This window comes from Neomonachus schauinslandi, chromosome 5 (assembly GCF_002201575.2).
Source record: "Neomonachus schauinslandi chromosome 5, ASM220157v2, whole genome shotgun sequence".
Lineage (NCBI taxonomy): Eukaryota > Metazoa > Chordata > Mammalia > Carnivora > Phocidae > Neomonachus > Neomonachus schauinslandi.
In genome coordinates this window covers 70,846,718-70,859,632 of record NC_058407.1, presented here as the reverse complement: position 1 = coordinate 70,859,632, position 12,915 = coordinate 70,846,718, and the positions used below count along the sequence as shown (strand labels likewise).

The 12,915-nt window shown below is 36.2% G+C and overlaps 1 protein-coding gene across 2 annotated transcripts in view; it reads left to right on the top strand.

Moving 5' to 3' along the window:
* Positions 1–12,915, top strand: part of PDZRN4 (PDZ domain containing ring finger 4) — a 350,574-nt gene that overhangs the window by 5,449 nt on the left and 332,210 nt on the right. Inside the window, exons 2-4 of one of the 2 annotated variants that reach the window (XM_044914883.1) lie at positions 1–260; positions 2,635–2,721; positions 4,604–4,711. In XM_044914883.1, the coding sequence (XP_044770818.1) occupies positions 1–260; positions 2,635–2,721; positions 4,604–4,711 (455 nt within the window). The remainder of the gene's footprint in view (positions 261–2,634; positions 2,722–4,603; positions 4,712–12,915) is intronic. The other variant, XM_044914884.1, reaches the window with a different exon arrangement.

Here is a 12,915-nt window from a genome sequence, read left to right as displayed (position 1 = left end):
GGGGGGGCTGCGGAACGGCGCCGGGGCCCGGCCGGGGCGGGGGCGCGCGCGGGGGCCCGCCGGGCGTCCGCGGCGGGAGCGGGCGGGGTCCCGGGCCGCTAGTCCTCGCCTGGAGTCGGCGCGAGAAGGCGCTGCTGGCGCAGCTCTGGGCGCTGCAGGGCGAGGTGCAGCTCACGGCCCGCCGGTACCAAGAGAAGTTCGCCCAGTACATGGCTCACGTCCGCAACTTCGCCAGAGACCTGGGCGGCGGCCGCGGCCCGGTAAGTGCAGAGGGACCGGGCACCTGGGGAACGATTGGGGTGGAAAGAGGACCGCTTCTTTCTGGTACTTCGGGATTCCTTTAGAGGTGACCACCTTCCTTACCGTGAGGTGGGAGGCATCCACCGGCCCTGACCATAGGACGTACACTATTAGTACCTTTCGGATGGATTAGTATTGCCTTTGAGAAGGATTTTCCCCTTTCCACTTATATTGATTGGAACGAATTAAACAAATCCAATTCCAACTTTTCGATGGAGAAAGAAGAATTAGGAAAACTCATTTTCCAACCCCGACCCTTGTTCCCCATCTTTCACTCTCCTGCGCTACCCTCTCTGCCATTGCTTTTGTTTGTTTGTTTTGTACCTTTGGCCTGTGCCTAAAGCCAATCAGAAAAGGAAAGCCAGGAAGTGAGGACTTCCCCGACCTTGCCTCCCCTCTGCTGCTGCCCCAGCATCCCTGCAGCCTTGTCAGTCACACACCTTTTCCTCTGAATGACTTAGTTTTCCTGCCAAACTACCCATATCGGCCACCTTGTACTCAGTGCGGGGACTATCAGGGATGTGAGAAACCAGGAAAACCTTGCGTTGAGAGATTAACAGATGGGATTTCTTAGACCTGCAGAGTTTTCATTACCCTGACCTTCCCTAAAGAATCCTTCGCTGCCTTGGGATTTCAACATAAGTGGAGTGTGTGTGTGTGTGTGTGTGTGTGTTTTGGGGGGGGGTGGCTTGGGGAACCAAATCTGAGAGCAGCGACATCCATCTGCGGTCAGACTCGCCCTGTGAGCCCCTGGGCAGCGGCTGTTTCCCTTCTTTGTAGAAGCTTCTGGCCCCGAACTGTGCTGGTGGACTGCCCGCTTTCAGACTGAATAAACAAGCTCTTTGCAGCACCCCGTGTGAAGAGGCTTGTTTATAAAGCTGTTACTTCTCTTCTGGAGGACTTCTGCACAGTGTTTGACATTGTTGGTCGCTGCCATGGTGAGCAGGGATTTAGCAGAACTTGTACTCCATTCAAGGAGCTGTTTTCATTCTTCAGCGTCCTGGGGAGGAGCAACACAGGATGATTCCCCTTTGGGACTGCTTTGCACTGCCTCCAACCCAGGCATTGAGTTTAGAAACTTCTGTCCTTGAACCTAAAAAAAGACAACCGAAGTGTGAGGGGCTAAGGGAGGCACAATGCTTATTAAAAGACTGGATGCTATCCCTGATTCTCTCTCTATCCTATTTAGAGCCAGGTAAATTTACAAAATGGGAAGACCCAGAGAGAAGCGCAGAAATGTGCTCCGTATTACCAGGTCATGTTTCAAGGTTGTAGGGAAGCCATGGTTGATGGAAAGGAGCAGCAACTGGAATTGCGTGACAGAGAAGTCCATGCAACAAGTCAAGCTGTGATTCTGAGAAGTGAGGAAAAACTGCCGGTGTTTTGCAGACTGTCAGAAGGCTTCTCTATGCTCCTCAGAAATGTTTTCCCACTACCAGTAGGGGCTGCTGCGTGCACTGCTTGGGAAAAGCTCCTGGGAAGAGGTGGTGATGGTGTTAACAGTGGTGATGGTACTTATGGAATTTTACCATGAATTGCCAGATGTAATTTCCTAGGGCAGTTAATAATAGCCATAGCCATGAATAAACCTTACCTAGTCTGGCACTATTTCATTTTGTATTTAAATTGGTCTTTATTAATAAACAGGTTGTAAATATAATTCCTGGTTGTTTTACTATTATCTGGCTGCCAGGAGAAGAAATACACACTATTTTACTTAACACAAGTCCTCTCTTTTTAAAATTCTGTGGGAATTATGCAAAACCAAATAAAAATACTATTGAAAATTAGGATTACTGTAACTTAGATCCTGCATTACAGTAACAATCCAAATATTACTGTTGAAAGAATTTTATCAATAGCTCACTATTACTTCAATCCCCCAAGACTTTCCAAAGTGAAATTTTTATATTAAAAAATTCTGAGATTCTTTAGTTTGCTCTACTGTAAAAAAAAAAAAAAAAAAAGGATACCTGTAGGGTTACCAGAAATCTGTTTTAAATTACAATAAATCCGGAATTAGATGCTGTATTAGGATAAAAGGTAGATTGATGTGTGAAAATATAAAACCCTTTAGACATTTTTGAAAATAATCTTTCTTACAAGCACTTTTTAAAAATATGTATTTTCAAAGTAAATTTAAGGAGAAATTAACCTTCTTCCAAATTCAACCATCCTTAGTTTTAAGGTTTTCTTCTTTTCAAATGTTAATTTAGTGACAGTTTTTTTTAAAAAAGGTTTGTGGTCGCATTTTTTTTTTTTTTTTTTTCCTTTTTTTTCCTTTTTTTTTTTTTTTCCTTTCCTTACCTAGTTATTTTATCCCTTTTCTTCTAGGATGGAGAACATAAGCCACTCACCATCGTGTTAGAAAGAGAAAATGACACGTTGGGATTCAATATTATAGGAGGTCGACCAAATCAGGTAACCTACCTTGTGCATGCATAACTCTCTTTGCTTATAAAATAATAGAAGACAGCTTTCATTTGTGGATTTTGAATAAGGAAAACAAGTGGTTTAATCTTTAAAATCATGCTTATGATCAAATATCAGATTCCTTAATGCAAATATTCTAGGACATAACTACATTTTTTTTGAGAAAACAAAATAAAAAACCCAACAACTAACAGACTTGTTCCTCTTTGCTACTTAGAAAAAAAGGAGAGTATGTTTAATATTTTATTTACGTTGGATAGCCCCATTGGTAAACTTCTTTTTTTTCCCCCCATTGGTAAACTTCTTAAACCTATTTCACAATAATGTGTATAGGCAATTTCTACTTGATAATATTAGGTAACTGGATTGCCTGATTATACCTTCTACTTATTAAGTCAACTTGTCAGTTTTCAGAGGCTAACACAGACCAAGCAGTTTATAATGCATGTTGATTGATGGAATGAACAGTTAAAATAAGTTAAAATAAGGGATCATTGTTTTCACAGTTATATAAGAAATGCTGTGTTAAAGAAAGACAGTTGATTTGAAATATTGTTGGCTCCCAAATCAAATTTTTTATTTAATTGAATGAATAATATTTTCTACATTGATGCCAATTGTTTTCAAAATACAAAGTTATAAACTTAAACCAGATACTATAGTCGCAAAGTTCTTTTATATCCTTCGAATACTACTACATCAACTTAATTTTCACCATAACTAGAAAATGTGGTGAAGTTTAAAGAAAAAAGCATGTTCTTTAATTTTCTTAATAAACTGCCATGAAATTCTTGCATCCTGCATTGCAGATGTTGCCCAAGGAAACTGTCTTAGAGTTGTTGACCATATGCTATGTTTAGGTCAGGATGGCAATGACATATTTCCCCCTTACTGTTTAGTATTTTGAAAATCTAGCAACTAATGACTGCTGTGCTTCTGTTTCTAGAACAGTCCCCATTTATTATGAAGAGATAGAAGTCTTTTCATCATATCTTTTTTGTTTTCTTTTCCCCTAAAGAATATTTTTATAAAATGCCACTTGGGTGTTTGACATTTAGATGACACTGGACATTTTTAAGAGGCTCTTCAAACTCATGTTAAGAAAGGCTAATTAAGGAGAAATAATTTTATTTAAACTGCCATGAAGGAAAATGATATTTAAAATTATTATTATAATATGCTGGGCACTTTACCTAGATAAGTTTTGCAACATGTTTTCCCCATGACTGCTAAAGTGTCCTATTTATATTATATCGGTTATATGGTTGAGGTTTAACTAATCATTAGGCTCATTGCACCTGGAAATGTGTAACAATTAGCCTTGAAAGTGTTCTCTTGCAGTTAGAGTTGATCTTTTGGGATTTTACGCTTGAGCAACCTCCTAGTCTCTCCTGTGAATACAGTCAGAGCTATATTTCCAAATCTGTCACATCATGAGGCTAAATTATATTTTCAAAACTCTGGCCACATCTCAAACCAAATATATAGTGAGGCTGGATATGCTTTTTGTTTTCTTGTAGCCCTTTTTAATTGCTACGTCTCTTGAGAAGTAAGATGTTTTATAAATAATACTTTGAAGCCAGTCTATCATCTTTTACATACCCTTTCCTCATAGCCTTTTATGTATACTCAAAAATGTGAAGTAAATGGATAATCTTGTCAGAGATGTTGGACTCATTCATTAAAGCTGCCATCTTGATTAATGACTATTTGGTATTAGGTAAGTTAAAATTCAGTGCCAAATCCCCAGCTAAGAGAGAGAGTTGCATGTTTAGGGAAGATTGGCAATGTTATATTTACTAAATTGTCTTTTAACCAAATAAAATATTGATTACATCTTTCTTACTGCTAGTGGTTATATTTTTTATAGAATAATAAGGAAGAGAAATCAGCGGAAGGAATTTATGTTTCAAAAATTTTGGAAAATGGACCTGCCGACAGAGCAGATGGCCTGGAGATTCATGACAAAATCATTGAGGTAAGACAATAATAAAACACCAATATGAGCCATGGAAGAAATATTTGGACATTTAAAATTTCCAAACTTATTGTTTTACCTTGGTGTGGTACTTACTAAGTATGTGTTTAACTAGAATATGTATCTATCTAGAGCATATATCTAATCTATATCAATTATTAGATCTTGAGATAAAAGAACACATCACCTGAAGTTTCCAAATGTGTTAATGAGTATCTGTTTTAATAAATTACTCTCCCCATAAACTATGAAGATAATTGTGTGATTATTAAGGGATTAATTTTGTATTACATTTCAAAAGATGATAAATCGCTCCTAAAGAACATTTTTGATGAGAAAATATTACTGTCTTTGAACTTGTGATTAGTATGTTACATGGAGAGTTTGGAATTATTTATACAGGTACTGTATAAATTTTACCATTTCTTAGTTTAATATGGTTATCATGTTCATGTATTTTTCCATGGGAAAAAAAAAGCAGATTTTTTTTTTTCCTGTTGGTGGGAACTCTTCATTTTCTCTATTGTGCTTTGTAGCTATATTGTTGTCTGGGGGTTGACAACGTAAATATATGTAAGTTAATGAAATTTGGGCTGTGATAATGGAATTTTAGGTCATTGCCATTTACCACCAATGTGCTTTTGAAATTTTAACTGGTTGATATAGTATTATTTGGTGTTACTGAAAATGATTAGATTACTTTTATCAGTGGAATTGTTTCCAATGTATTAGTAAAGGCATAAATAGGAGTTTGGAAGGTTTATTGGACTCCACTCTTTTGAAAATATTCTGTTTATCCTAGATTATATAATCACTAGTGCTGTCTTTCTGATATCTATATAAAATCACTGAATGGAGATTATTTTTCCTATTAAACTTTGAGTGAAGTTTTAGATATTCATTCATCTGTGCATTAAAAAAAGTTGGATTTTGAATAATTGGACCTTGGATAAGAATAAAAGATGCAGAAGAGCCAATAGTGTTTGTGTTTCAGAAAAAAAACTCATAACATCTAGAAATTAGCTGACTACGGACTTTGGGGAAGGGAAAGAAGATGCCCTTTGGCTGAAAAACTGGGTTTTATCTGAAGAGGTCTCTTGGATTTTTTTCTCCTTCCCGTTGTGTAGCCAAGAAAGTACAGACCTGCTTTCACTGATGCTATCCAGTTTATCTTGACAGTTTGCCCAGTGGAAATATTTACATGCTGCAGTTTGTATAGTTAGAAATTTTCTATTTCTACTTGTGTTTGTGCAATATGATTTAAAGGGCAACATAAACAACAAAAAATTATCCTCATTACTTTCTGCCTTATCTCTAAAGCATTTTGATCTTTCCAGTTAAATGGAAAATGAATGCCTACATTTGATACTCTTAGAAAAGCAAATGGAACTGAATACATATATTCAGTGAGCACACACATATATACACATAGAAATGTGTAATCGGGATTTAAAAAACAATTTGTTCTAGCTATGTAACAATGTTATGTATGCTTCATTAATGTTGCATTAAAAAGGAGGAAGGAGAATTTGTTTTTTATATTGTGATATAGCACTTTTGTTAAAAATGCATTTTTTACTGTGAAGAGATAATTTGATAAAAACTGTGGTTGATAAATCAAGTGCATCTAGACATCTAGCTAATACTGTTACTAATTATGTCAAAATAACCTTATTTAAATCACATAGAGAGCGAATGTAAAACCATGTAAAACTAAATTATAATTTCTAACTAGCAGCAGTATTATTATTTCACCTTGACATGCATATATTATCAGTTAATGATGAGCTTGAAATTTGCCTCAATGATAGAAATTTATCAGTGTATCTTTTATGCCAGGGTACATTGTAATAGGCATATTTTTGTTATACTTCTCTAATGGATTCATGTGAACACATTTGCAGTTGAAAATGAGTTAGATGATATACATGTTTTTGGAATGTTATCTGTTAAATAGCATGAGATATTTAAAAAGGAATATTATTAGAAATCTCTCATATTCAGTTGTTCAGTAATGCCATCAGCTTTTAAAGTGAATAGATATTTGCGTGATCTTATATATATATATATAAATACACATACAAGGTTGCTTGTTCTTGTGCATACACATGTGTAAAAGATGCTATGTGTAACAATTAATTTAGAAATATTTGATCCCTGTCAATTATTTTAGTTTATCTGTCATTATGATATCAGTCAACTTTACACAATTTTTAGTAGTAGGCAGCTAATATGAAATATATTATTAATTTAAAATGTGCAGAGACAAAATAGGTTCTAAAATAGAGTAATCTATTTTCCATTTTTTTTTGCTTGGTAATTTGTTTATTGAACTAATTTGATGCGATGGTTTTTTCAAGTTTTGAATTTGAAATGGCTATGCTGGTTTTTACCTGGTGCAACAAATAAATTTGTTAGCAGTATAAAGTACACAGTAGTTCATATATTATGAAACTATCCATATGAGCTAATTGCCACAGTCTGACACATTACTAAATACTTCAAGTTCTGTGATCTGTGACTGGAATAAACAGAAACTGTTAGTTCTTTTTTTTTTTCACTTATAGTCAAGATATACTAAAAATATTTTGTCCAGTTAATCGCTTAAAGCATACATTACAATAGGTTTATGAATTGTTCTTATAAAATAACAAAATTTTCTCAAATCATTCATTTGGAGGAGAAGGTAGATATGTTAAAGGTCTGGTTCTATTAATAATTAAAGAGATTTTACAAATTCTAATAAAAAATTAGATTTATTTGCCAAAGTTTAACAAAAGCCAACGACTCTAAACGTATTATTTTTAAAATAGTCTGCATTCCACTGAAGCTGATCAAATTCAAGAATCCTAAAAGAAAAAAATCATAGCTGTGTAAATCCATGTGGTAGTTTTCACATAATACAAAGAAAATTCATTTTTGGAGTCAGTCTGCTTGAGCAAAATTACGTTTAGTGGTTTCTAGACGTTTACACATGCATATTTGTTAAAATATTTTTGGTGTACATTCAGAAAAGAAATCCGTTGTGTTATTGGAGTTACAGTATTAGGTGTCAGGGTATCACTGGAGACCCAAAAAGGCAGAAGACATTGTTAAAGGCATTTTGAAACATGACAAAAGTTAACGTAGACCAGGAATTCACCAGAGTATACATCCAAATAAAAGCATCTTTTGCGTGCTGTTTTACACCCTTTCAAGACTCAAAGGAACCACAGAAGGGTCCTGACACTATCAGAGGCTTGGGCATAGTTCTGTAAGAGCATTACTGTGAGTATCATCATGTTAGGATGCCTGTGAGGTATGTGGGAGTTGAGAATCAAAGCTCACTGCTGCTGTCAGCAGTTATTCCTCTGTTATTATTCCTGTGATGCTGATCGCAGACAGTACAACCTTAACTCCAGAGTGGGAAGGTGAATAGAAGGGTGGAGAGTCATTCATGGCTCTTTGTTCCCACTTTCTTCTCCCTACCCTTCCTCCCAGCTCCTAGCCAGTGCTGGGTGACAGGAAAGTCCACCCTTCTCCTAGCTTCTGGAGACCAGGGAGTAGGGGTGGAGGGCTGTGAAGTCTATGGGAAGAACAGTTTGGAGCAGAAAGCAGAGTTTTCTGTAGTGTATATATGAAAGTCTCTTCCATTTACTTAGCTTAAAATTCATAATGACATGCAGCATAGAAGGCATTTTCATTTACTTTAGAAACAGTTCCCACATCGAACAATGTCAATGTAGCACTTTCTGCAAAGTGCTGAGTGTAGTACTAGCGGAAGGAACTTTACAAACGCAGTGTCTCAACAAGAACTTAACTATTCCCACCAGCCAGCCCCATGATCTTTTAGTTCTCTAATGGTGTATCTTTTGCATTCTTCATCATTGTGCTGCTAAAGTAAAAATCTTTGATGGTTATCATGTTTATTTGCCAAAGTCTTTGCACAGTTCATTTATAGGTGTTAACACAGGAAATGTAAGTGCAGATCAGAGCTAAACATTTAGGAATGCTGTTGAATTAGATCTACAGTGTGCTACCCCTGTGTGTGCTTGATAGCACAGTGTGCCTTACTACCTCATAAAGCAGCCGGGCTAATTTGTGTATGCTTAGGAAGCATTTACAAGTTTTGCAGGCCACTTGTAAATCCGGTAGGCAATTAGGTTTTTGATAAATTGCTGTATAATTTGAAGACGTCACTGAACTCTTCAATAACATATTATTATCATCCCACATTTTTAAAGTGTGTGTTTTTTTAAAAAGATTTTATTTATTTATTTGAGAGAGAGAGAATGAGAGATAGAGAGCACAAGAGGGAAGAGGGTCAGAGGAAGAAGCAGACTCCCTGCTGAGCAGGGAGCCCGATGCGGGACTTGATCCCAGGACTCCAGGATCATGACCTGAGCCGAAGGCAGTCGCCCAACCAACTGAGCCACCCAGGCACCCATTTAAAGTTTTTTTTAACTGTCCAGATAACATTGATTGATTGTCTGAAAGAATTAGGAAAGAACTGAAAGCAATCATGTTAGTGCAAGTAAAGAATTGTAATTGTAACGTAATCATGTTAGTGCAAGTAAAGCATTTGTAATCAGGATTAAATGCTACTTAAATTGACTGCAGTTTTAACATGACATAGTCATCATTATATAATTGTATATTTTAATGTATCTTGGCAAGTATGGTGGTGCAGTGGGAAGAGCATGAATCCTGGAATCAAGGAAATCTGGCTGGCATTCCTGTCCTGCCTCTTTAAACATATGCAACCTTGAGCAAGCCAGTTGTACCTCAGTTTCTATGCCATTCATGTTTACTGTGTATGCAAAGTGCCTGACACAAGGCAGGTTCTTAGAACCCACTATTATGAGCCTGATGTATCTCTCAGCTTATGCAAGTCGTTTGTTCTCCAGAACATAGAGACAATGGGGGAAGGGCTGTTTTCCTTTCTTGGAGAATCTAGGTCACTCTCCCCAAATTTTAGTCATTCCCATTTCTATAGATACCAGCATTTAGATGAGTAAATGTAGGAAGTTTGAACTCATATATTTTCACATATTCATAAGGACACTCAGATGCAAGAAGGGCTGTTGGGAAGACTTTGTAACTATGCACTTATGACTTAATCATTCAACAAATATTTATTAATTGCCTGTATGTGCCAGGCAGGATCTCTGTATTATGGAAATAAAGAGCAATAAGAACCATTCTCTGCCTGCAAGTAGCTTGTGGTGTACAGGTCCCATCTGCTGCCCGTACAAGGCAAAGCAGGCTTTCATGGGAGGTTTTCCTTCAGTTGTTACAAACTTAAATGGACATCACCAGCATATCTTAGTGGAATGATACTGTAGGTTTATCCTAGTTTTCCTGTTCTCCCAGGAGTAGTTCAGTTCTTTTTTAGAAATCATGATGTTGGGTTAGTAAAGGAATAGAATCTGAATGTAAGTCAGCATTGTGGTTTCAGGAAGGGGTGTGGGCTTTGACCTGGGGTCTTGGCCTTGAATTGATACTGGGTTATCTCGCAAATATTTTTCAAACTCTCTTATTTTCTGTTTCTTTCCTGTAACTATGAGAGTAAAAATAGCTAGTCCCTCAGATCTTCAATCTAGATGATCATAGCGTTTTGCCATTCTACTGAATTTCCATTATTAATAAGTATAGTTTTATTTTAACTTGTAAGAAAAGGATGGAAAGGTCTTTATACCATCAAGCTTTAATGTGTTAGGCACTATCTTATCTATTTTTAACTTATAAGGTATGAACTTGAGTTTGATTTTTTTTTTTTTTTTTGGAGTGCTAAGCCTCTGAGTAAGGAAACAGGACTACCACACATGACGGCAGTTTGCACACTGCATGTGGGATCCATGTCAGAAAGTCTGGCCGTGGTCCCCATTCTCCTCATCAGTCTGTACTACAGAAAACCTCATTAGAGAACCTATAACATTTTTTTGTTAAGGTAAATCACAGACATACAATGTTGTATTAGTTTCAGATGTACAACATAATGACTCAATATTTGTGTATATTGCAAAATGATCACCATAATAAATCTAGTTGACATCATCACCATACATAGCTACAGAATTTTTTTCTCTTATGATGAGAACTTTTGAGATCTGGTCTCTTAGCAGCTTTCAAATATGCAATACAGTATTATTAACTATAGTTACCATGCAGTTCATTACATCCCTATGACTTATTTAATTTATAACTAGAAGTTTGTACCGTTTGACTCCCTTCAACCATTCTACCCAATGTCTGGCCACCACCAATCTGTTCTCTGTATCTATGAGCTTGTTTGTTTTTGAGAATTATATAGTATATGTCTTGCTCTGTGTCACTTATTTCACTTAGCACAATGCTCTCAGGGTCCATCCATGTTGTTGCAAATGGCAAGATTTTTTTTTTTCATGGCTGAATAATATTCCACTGTGTGTGTGTATGCATTATATACATGAGTATTACAATTTCTTTATCCATTCATCCATTGATGGAGACTTAGGTTGTTTTCATATCTTGGCTATTGTAAATAATGTTGCAATGAAGATGGGGGTGCACATATGTTTTGAGTTAGTATTTTTGTTTTCTTCAGATAAATACCCAGAAATGGAATTGCTGTATCATATAGTAGTTCTGTTTTTAATTTTTTGAGGAACCTCCGTATTGTTTTCCGTAGTAGCTGTAGCACCAATTTACATTCCCATCAGCAGTGCACAAAGGTTCCCCTTTCTCCACAATCTCAGCAGCATGTGTTATCTCTTATCTTTTTGATAATAGCCATTCTAACGGATGTAAGATGAGATCTCATTGTAGTTTGGATTTGCATTTCCCTGGTGATTAGTGAGCATCTTTTCATGTACCTATTGGTCATTTGTCTTCTTTGGAAAATCCAAAAGGCGTATTCTGATCTCCTGCCCATTTTTAACCCAATTGTTTATTCGTTGTTGTTGTTGTTATTGAATTGTATGTGTTCTTTATATATTTTGGATATTAACCCCTTACAGATATATGATTTGCCAATATATTCTCCCATTCCATAGGTTGCCTTTTCACTTTGTTGATGGTCTCCTCTGCTGTGCAGAAGCTTGTTGGTTTGCTGTAGTTCCACTTGCTTATTTTTGCTTTTGTTGCCATTGCTTTTGCTATCAAATCCAAAAAAATTATTGTCAAGACCAAAGTCATGGAAATTACCATATATGTTTTCTTCTAGGACTATTATGGTTTCAGGTCTTATGTTCAAGCTTTTAATCCACTCTCAGTTAATTTTTGTGTATGGTATAAGAAAAAAGTGGTCCAATTTCATTCTTTTGCATGTGGCTGTCCAGTTTTCCCAACACCATTTATTGAAGAGGCTTTTTATTCCCATTAGGTATTCTTGGATTTTTTCTCTTAAATTAATTGACCATATATGCATGGGTTTATTTCTGGGCTCTCTGTTCTGTTCCATTGATCTGTTTGTCTGTTTTTACATCAGTACCATGCTGTTTTGATTACTATAGCTTTGTAATATAGTTTGAAATCAGGGAGTGTGATGCCTCCAGCTTTGTTCCTCTTCTCAAGATTGCTTTGGCTGTTCAGGGTCTTTTGTCATTCCATACAAATACAAATTTGTATTTCTGTGAAAAAGGCCATTGGAATTTTGATAAAGATTGCATTGAATCTATAGATTGCTTTGTGTAGTGTGGACACTAACAATATTCCTCCAATTCATGGACACAGAATATCTTTCCATTTATTTGTATCTTCAATTTTTTATTAATGTTTTATAGTTTTCAGTGTATGGATCTTTTGCTTCCTTCGTTAAGTTTATTCCTAGGTATTTTATTCTTTTTGATGCAATTGTAAGTGGGATTATTTGCTTAATTTCTTTTCCTGACAGTTTGTTATTAGTATATAGAAACTCAACAGATTTCTCTATATTGATTTAGTATCCTGCAACTTTATTGCATTCATTCATTCATTCTAACAGTTTTTTGGTGGAGTCTTAAGGGTTTTCTATATATCATATGCCATCTGCAAATAGTGACAGTTGTATTTCTTTCTTTCTAGTTTGGATGACTTTAATTCTTTTTCTTGCCTAATTGCTCTGGCTAGGACTTCCAATGCTAAAATAAAAGTTGAATAAAGTGGCAAAAATGGGTATTCTGTTTTGTTCCTGTACTTAGAGGAAAAGCTTTCAGCTTTCACCACTGAGTGTGATATAAGCTGTGGGTTGTCATATATGACCTTTA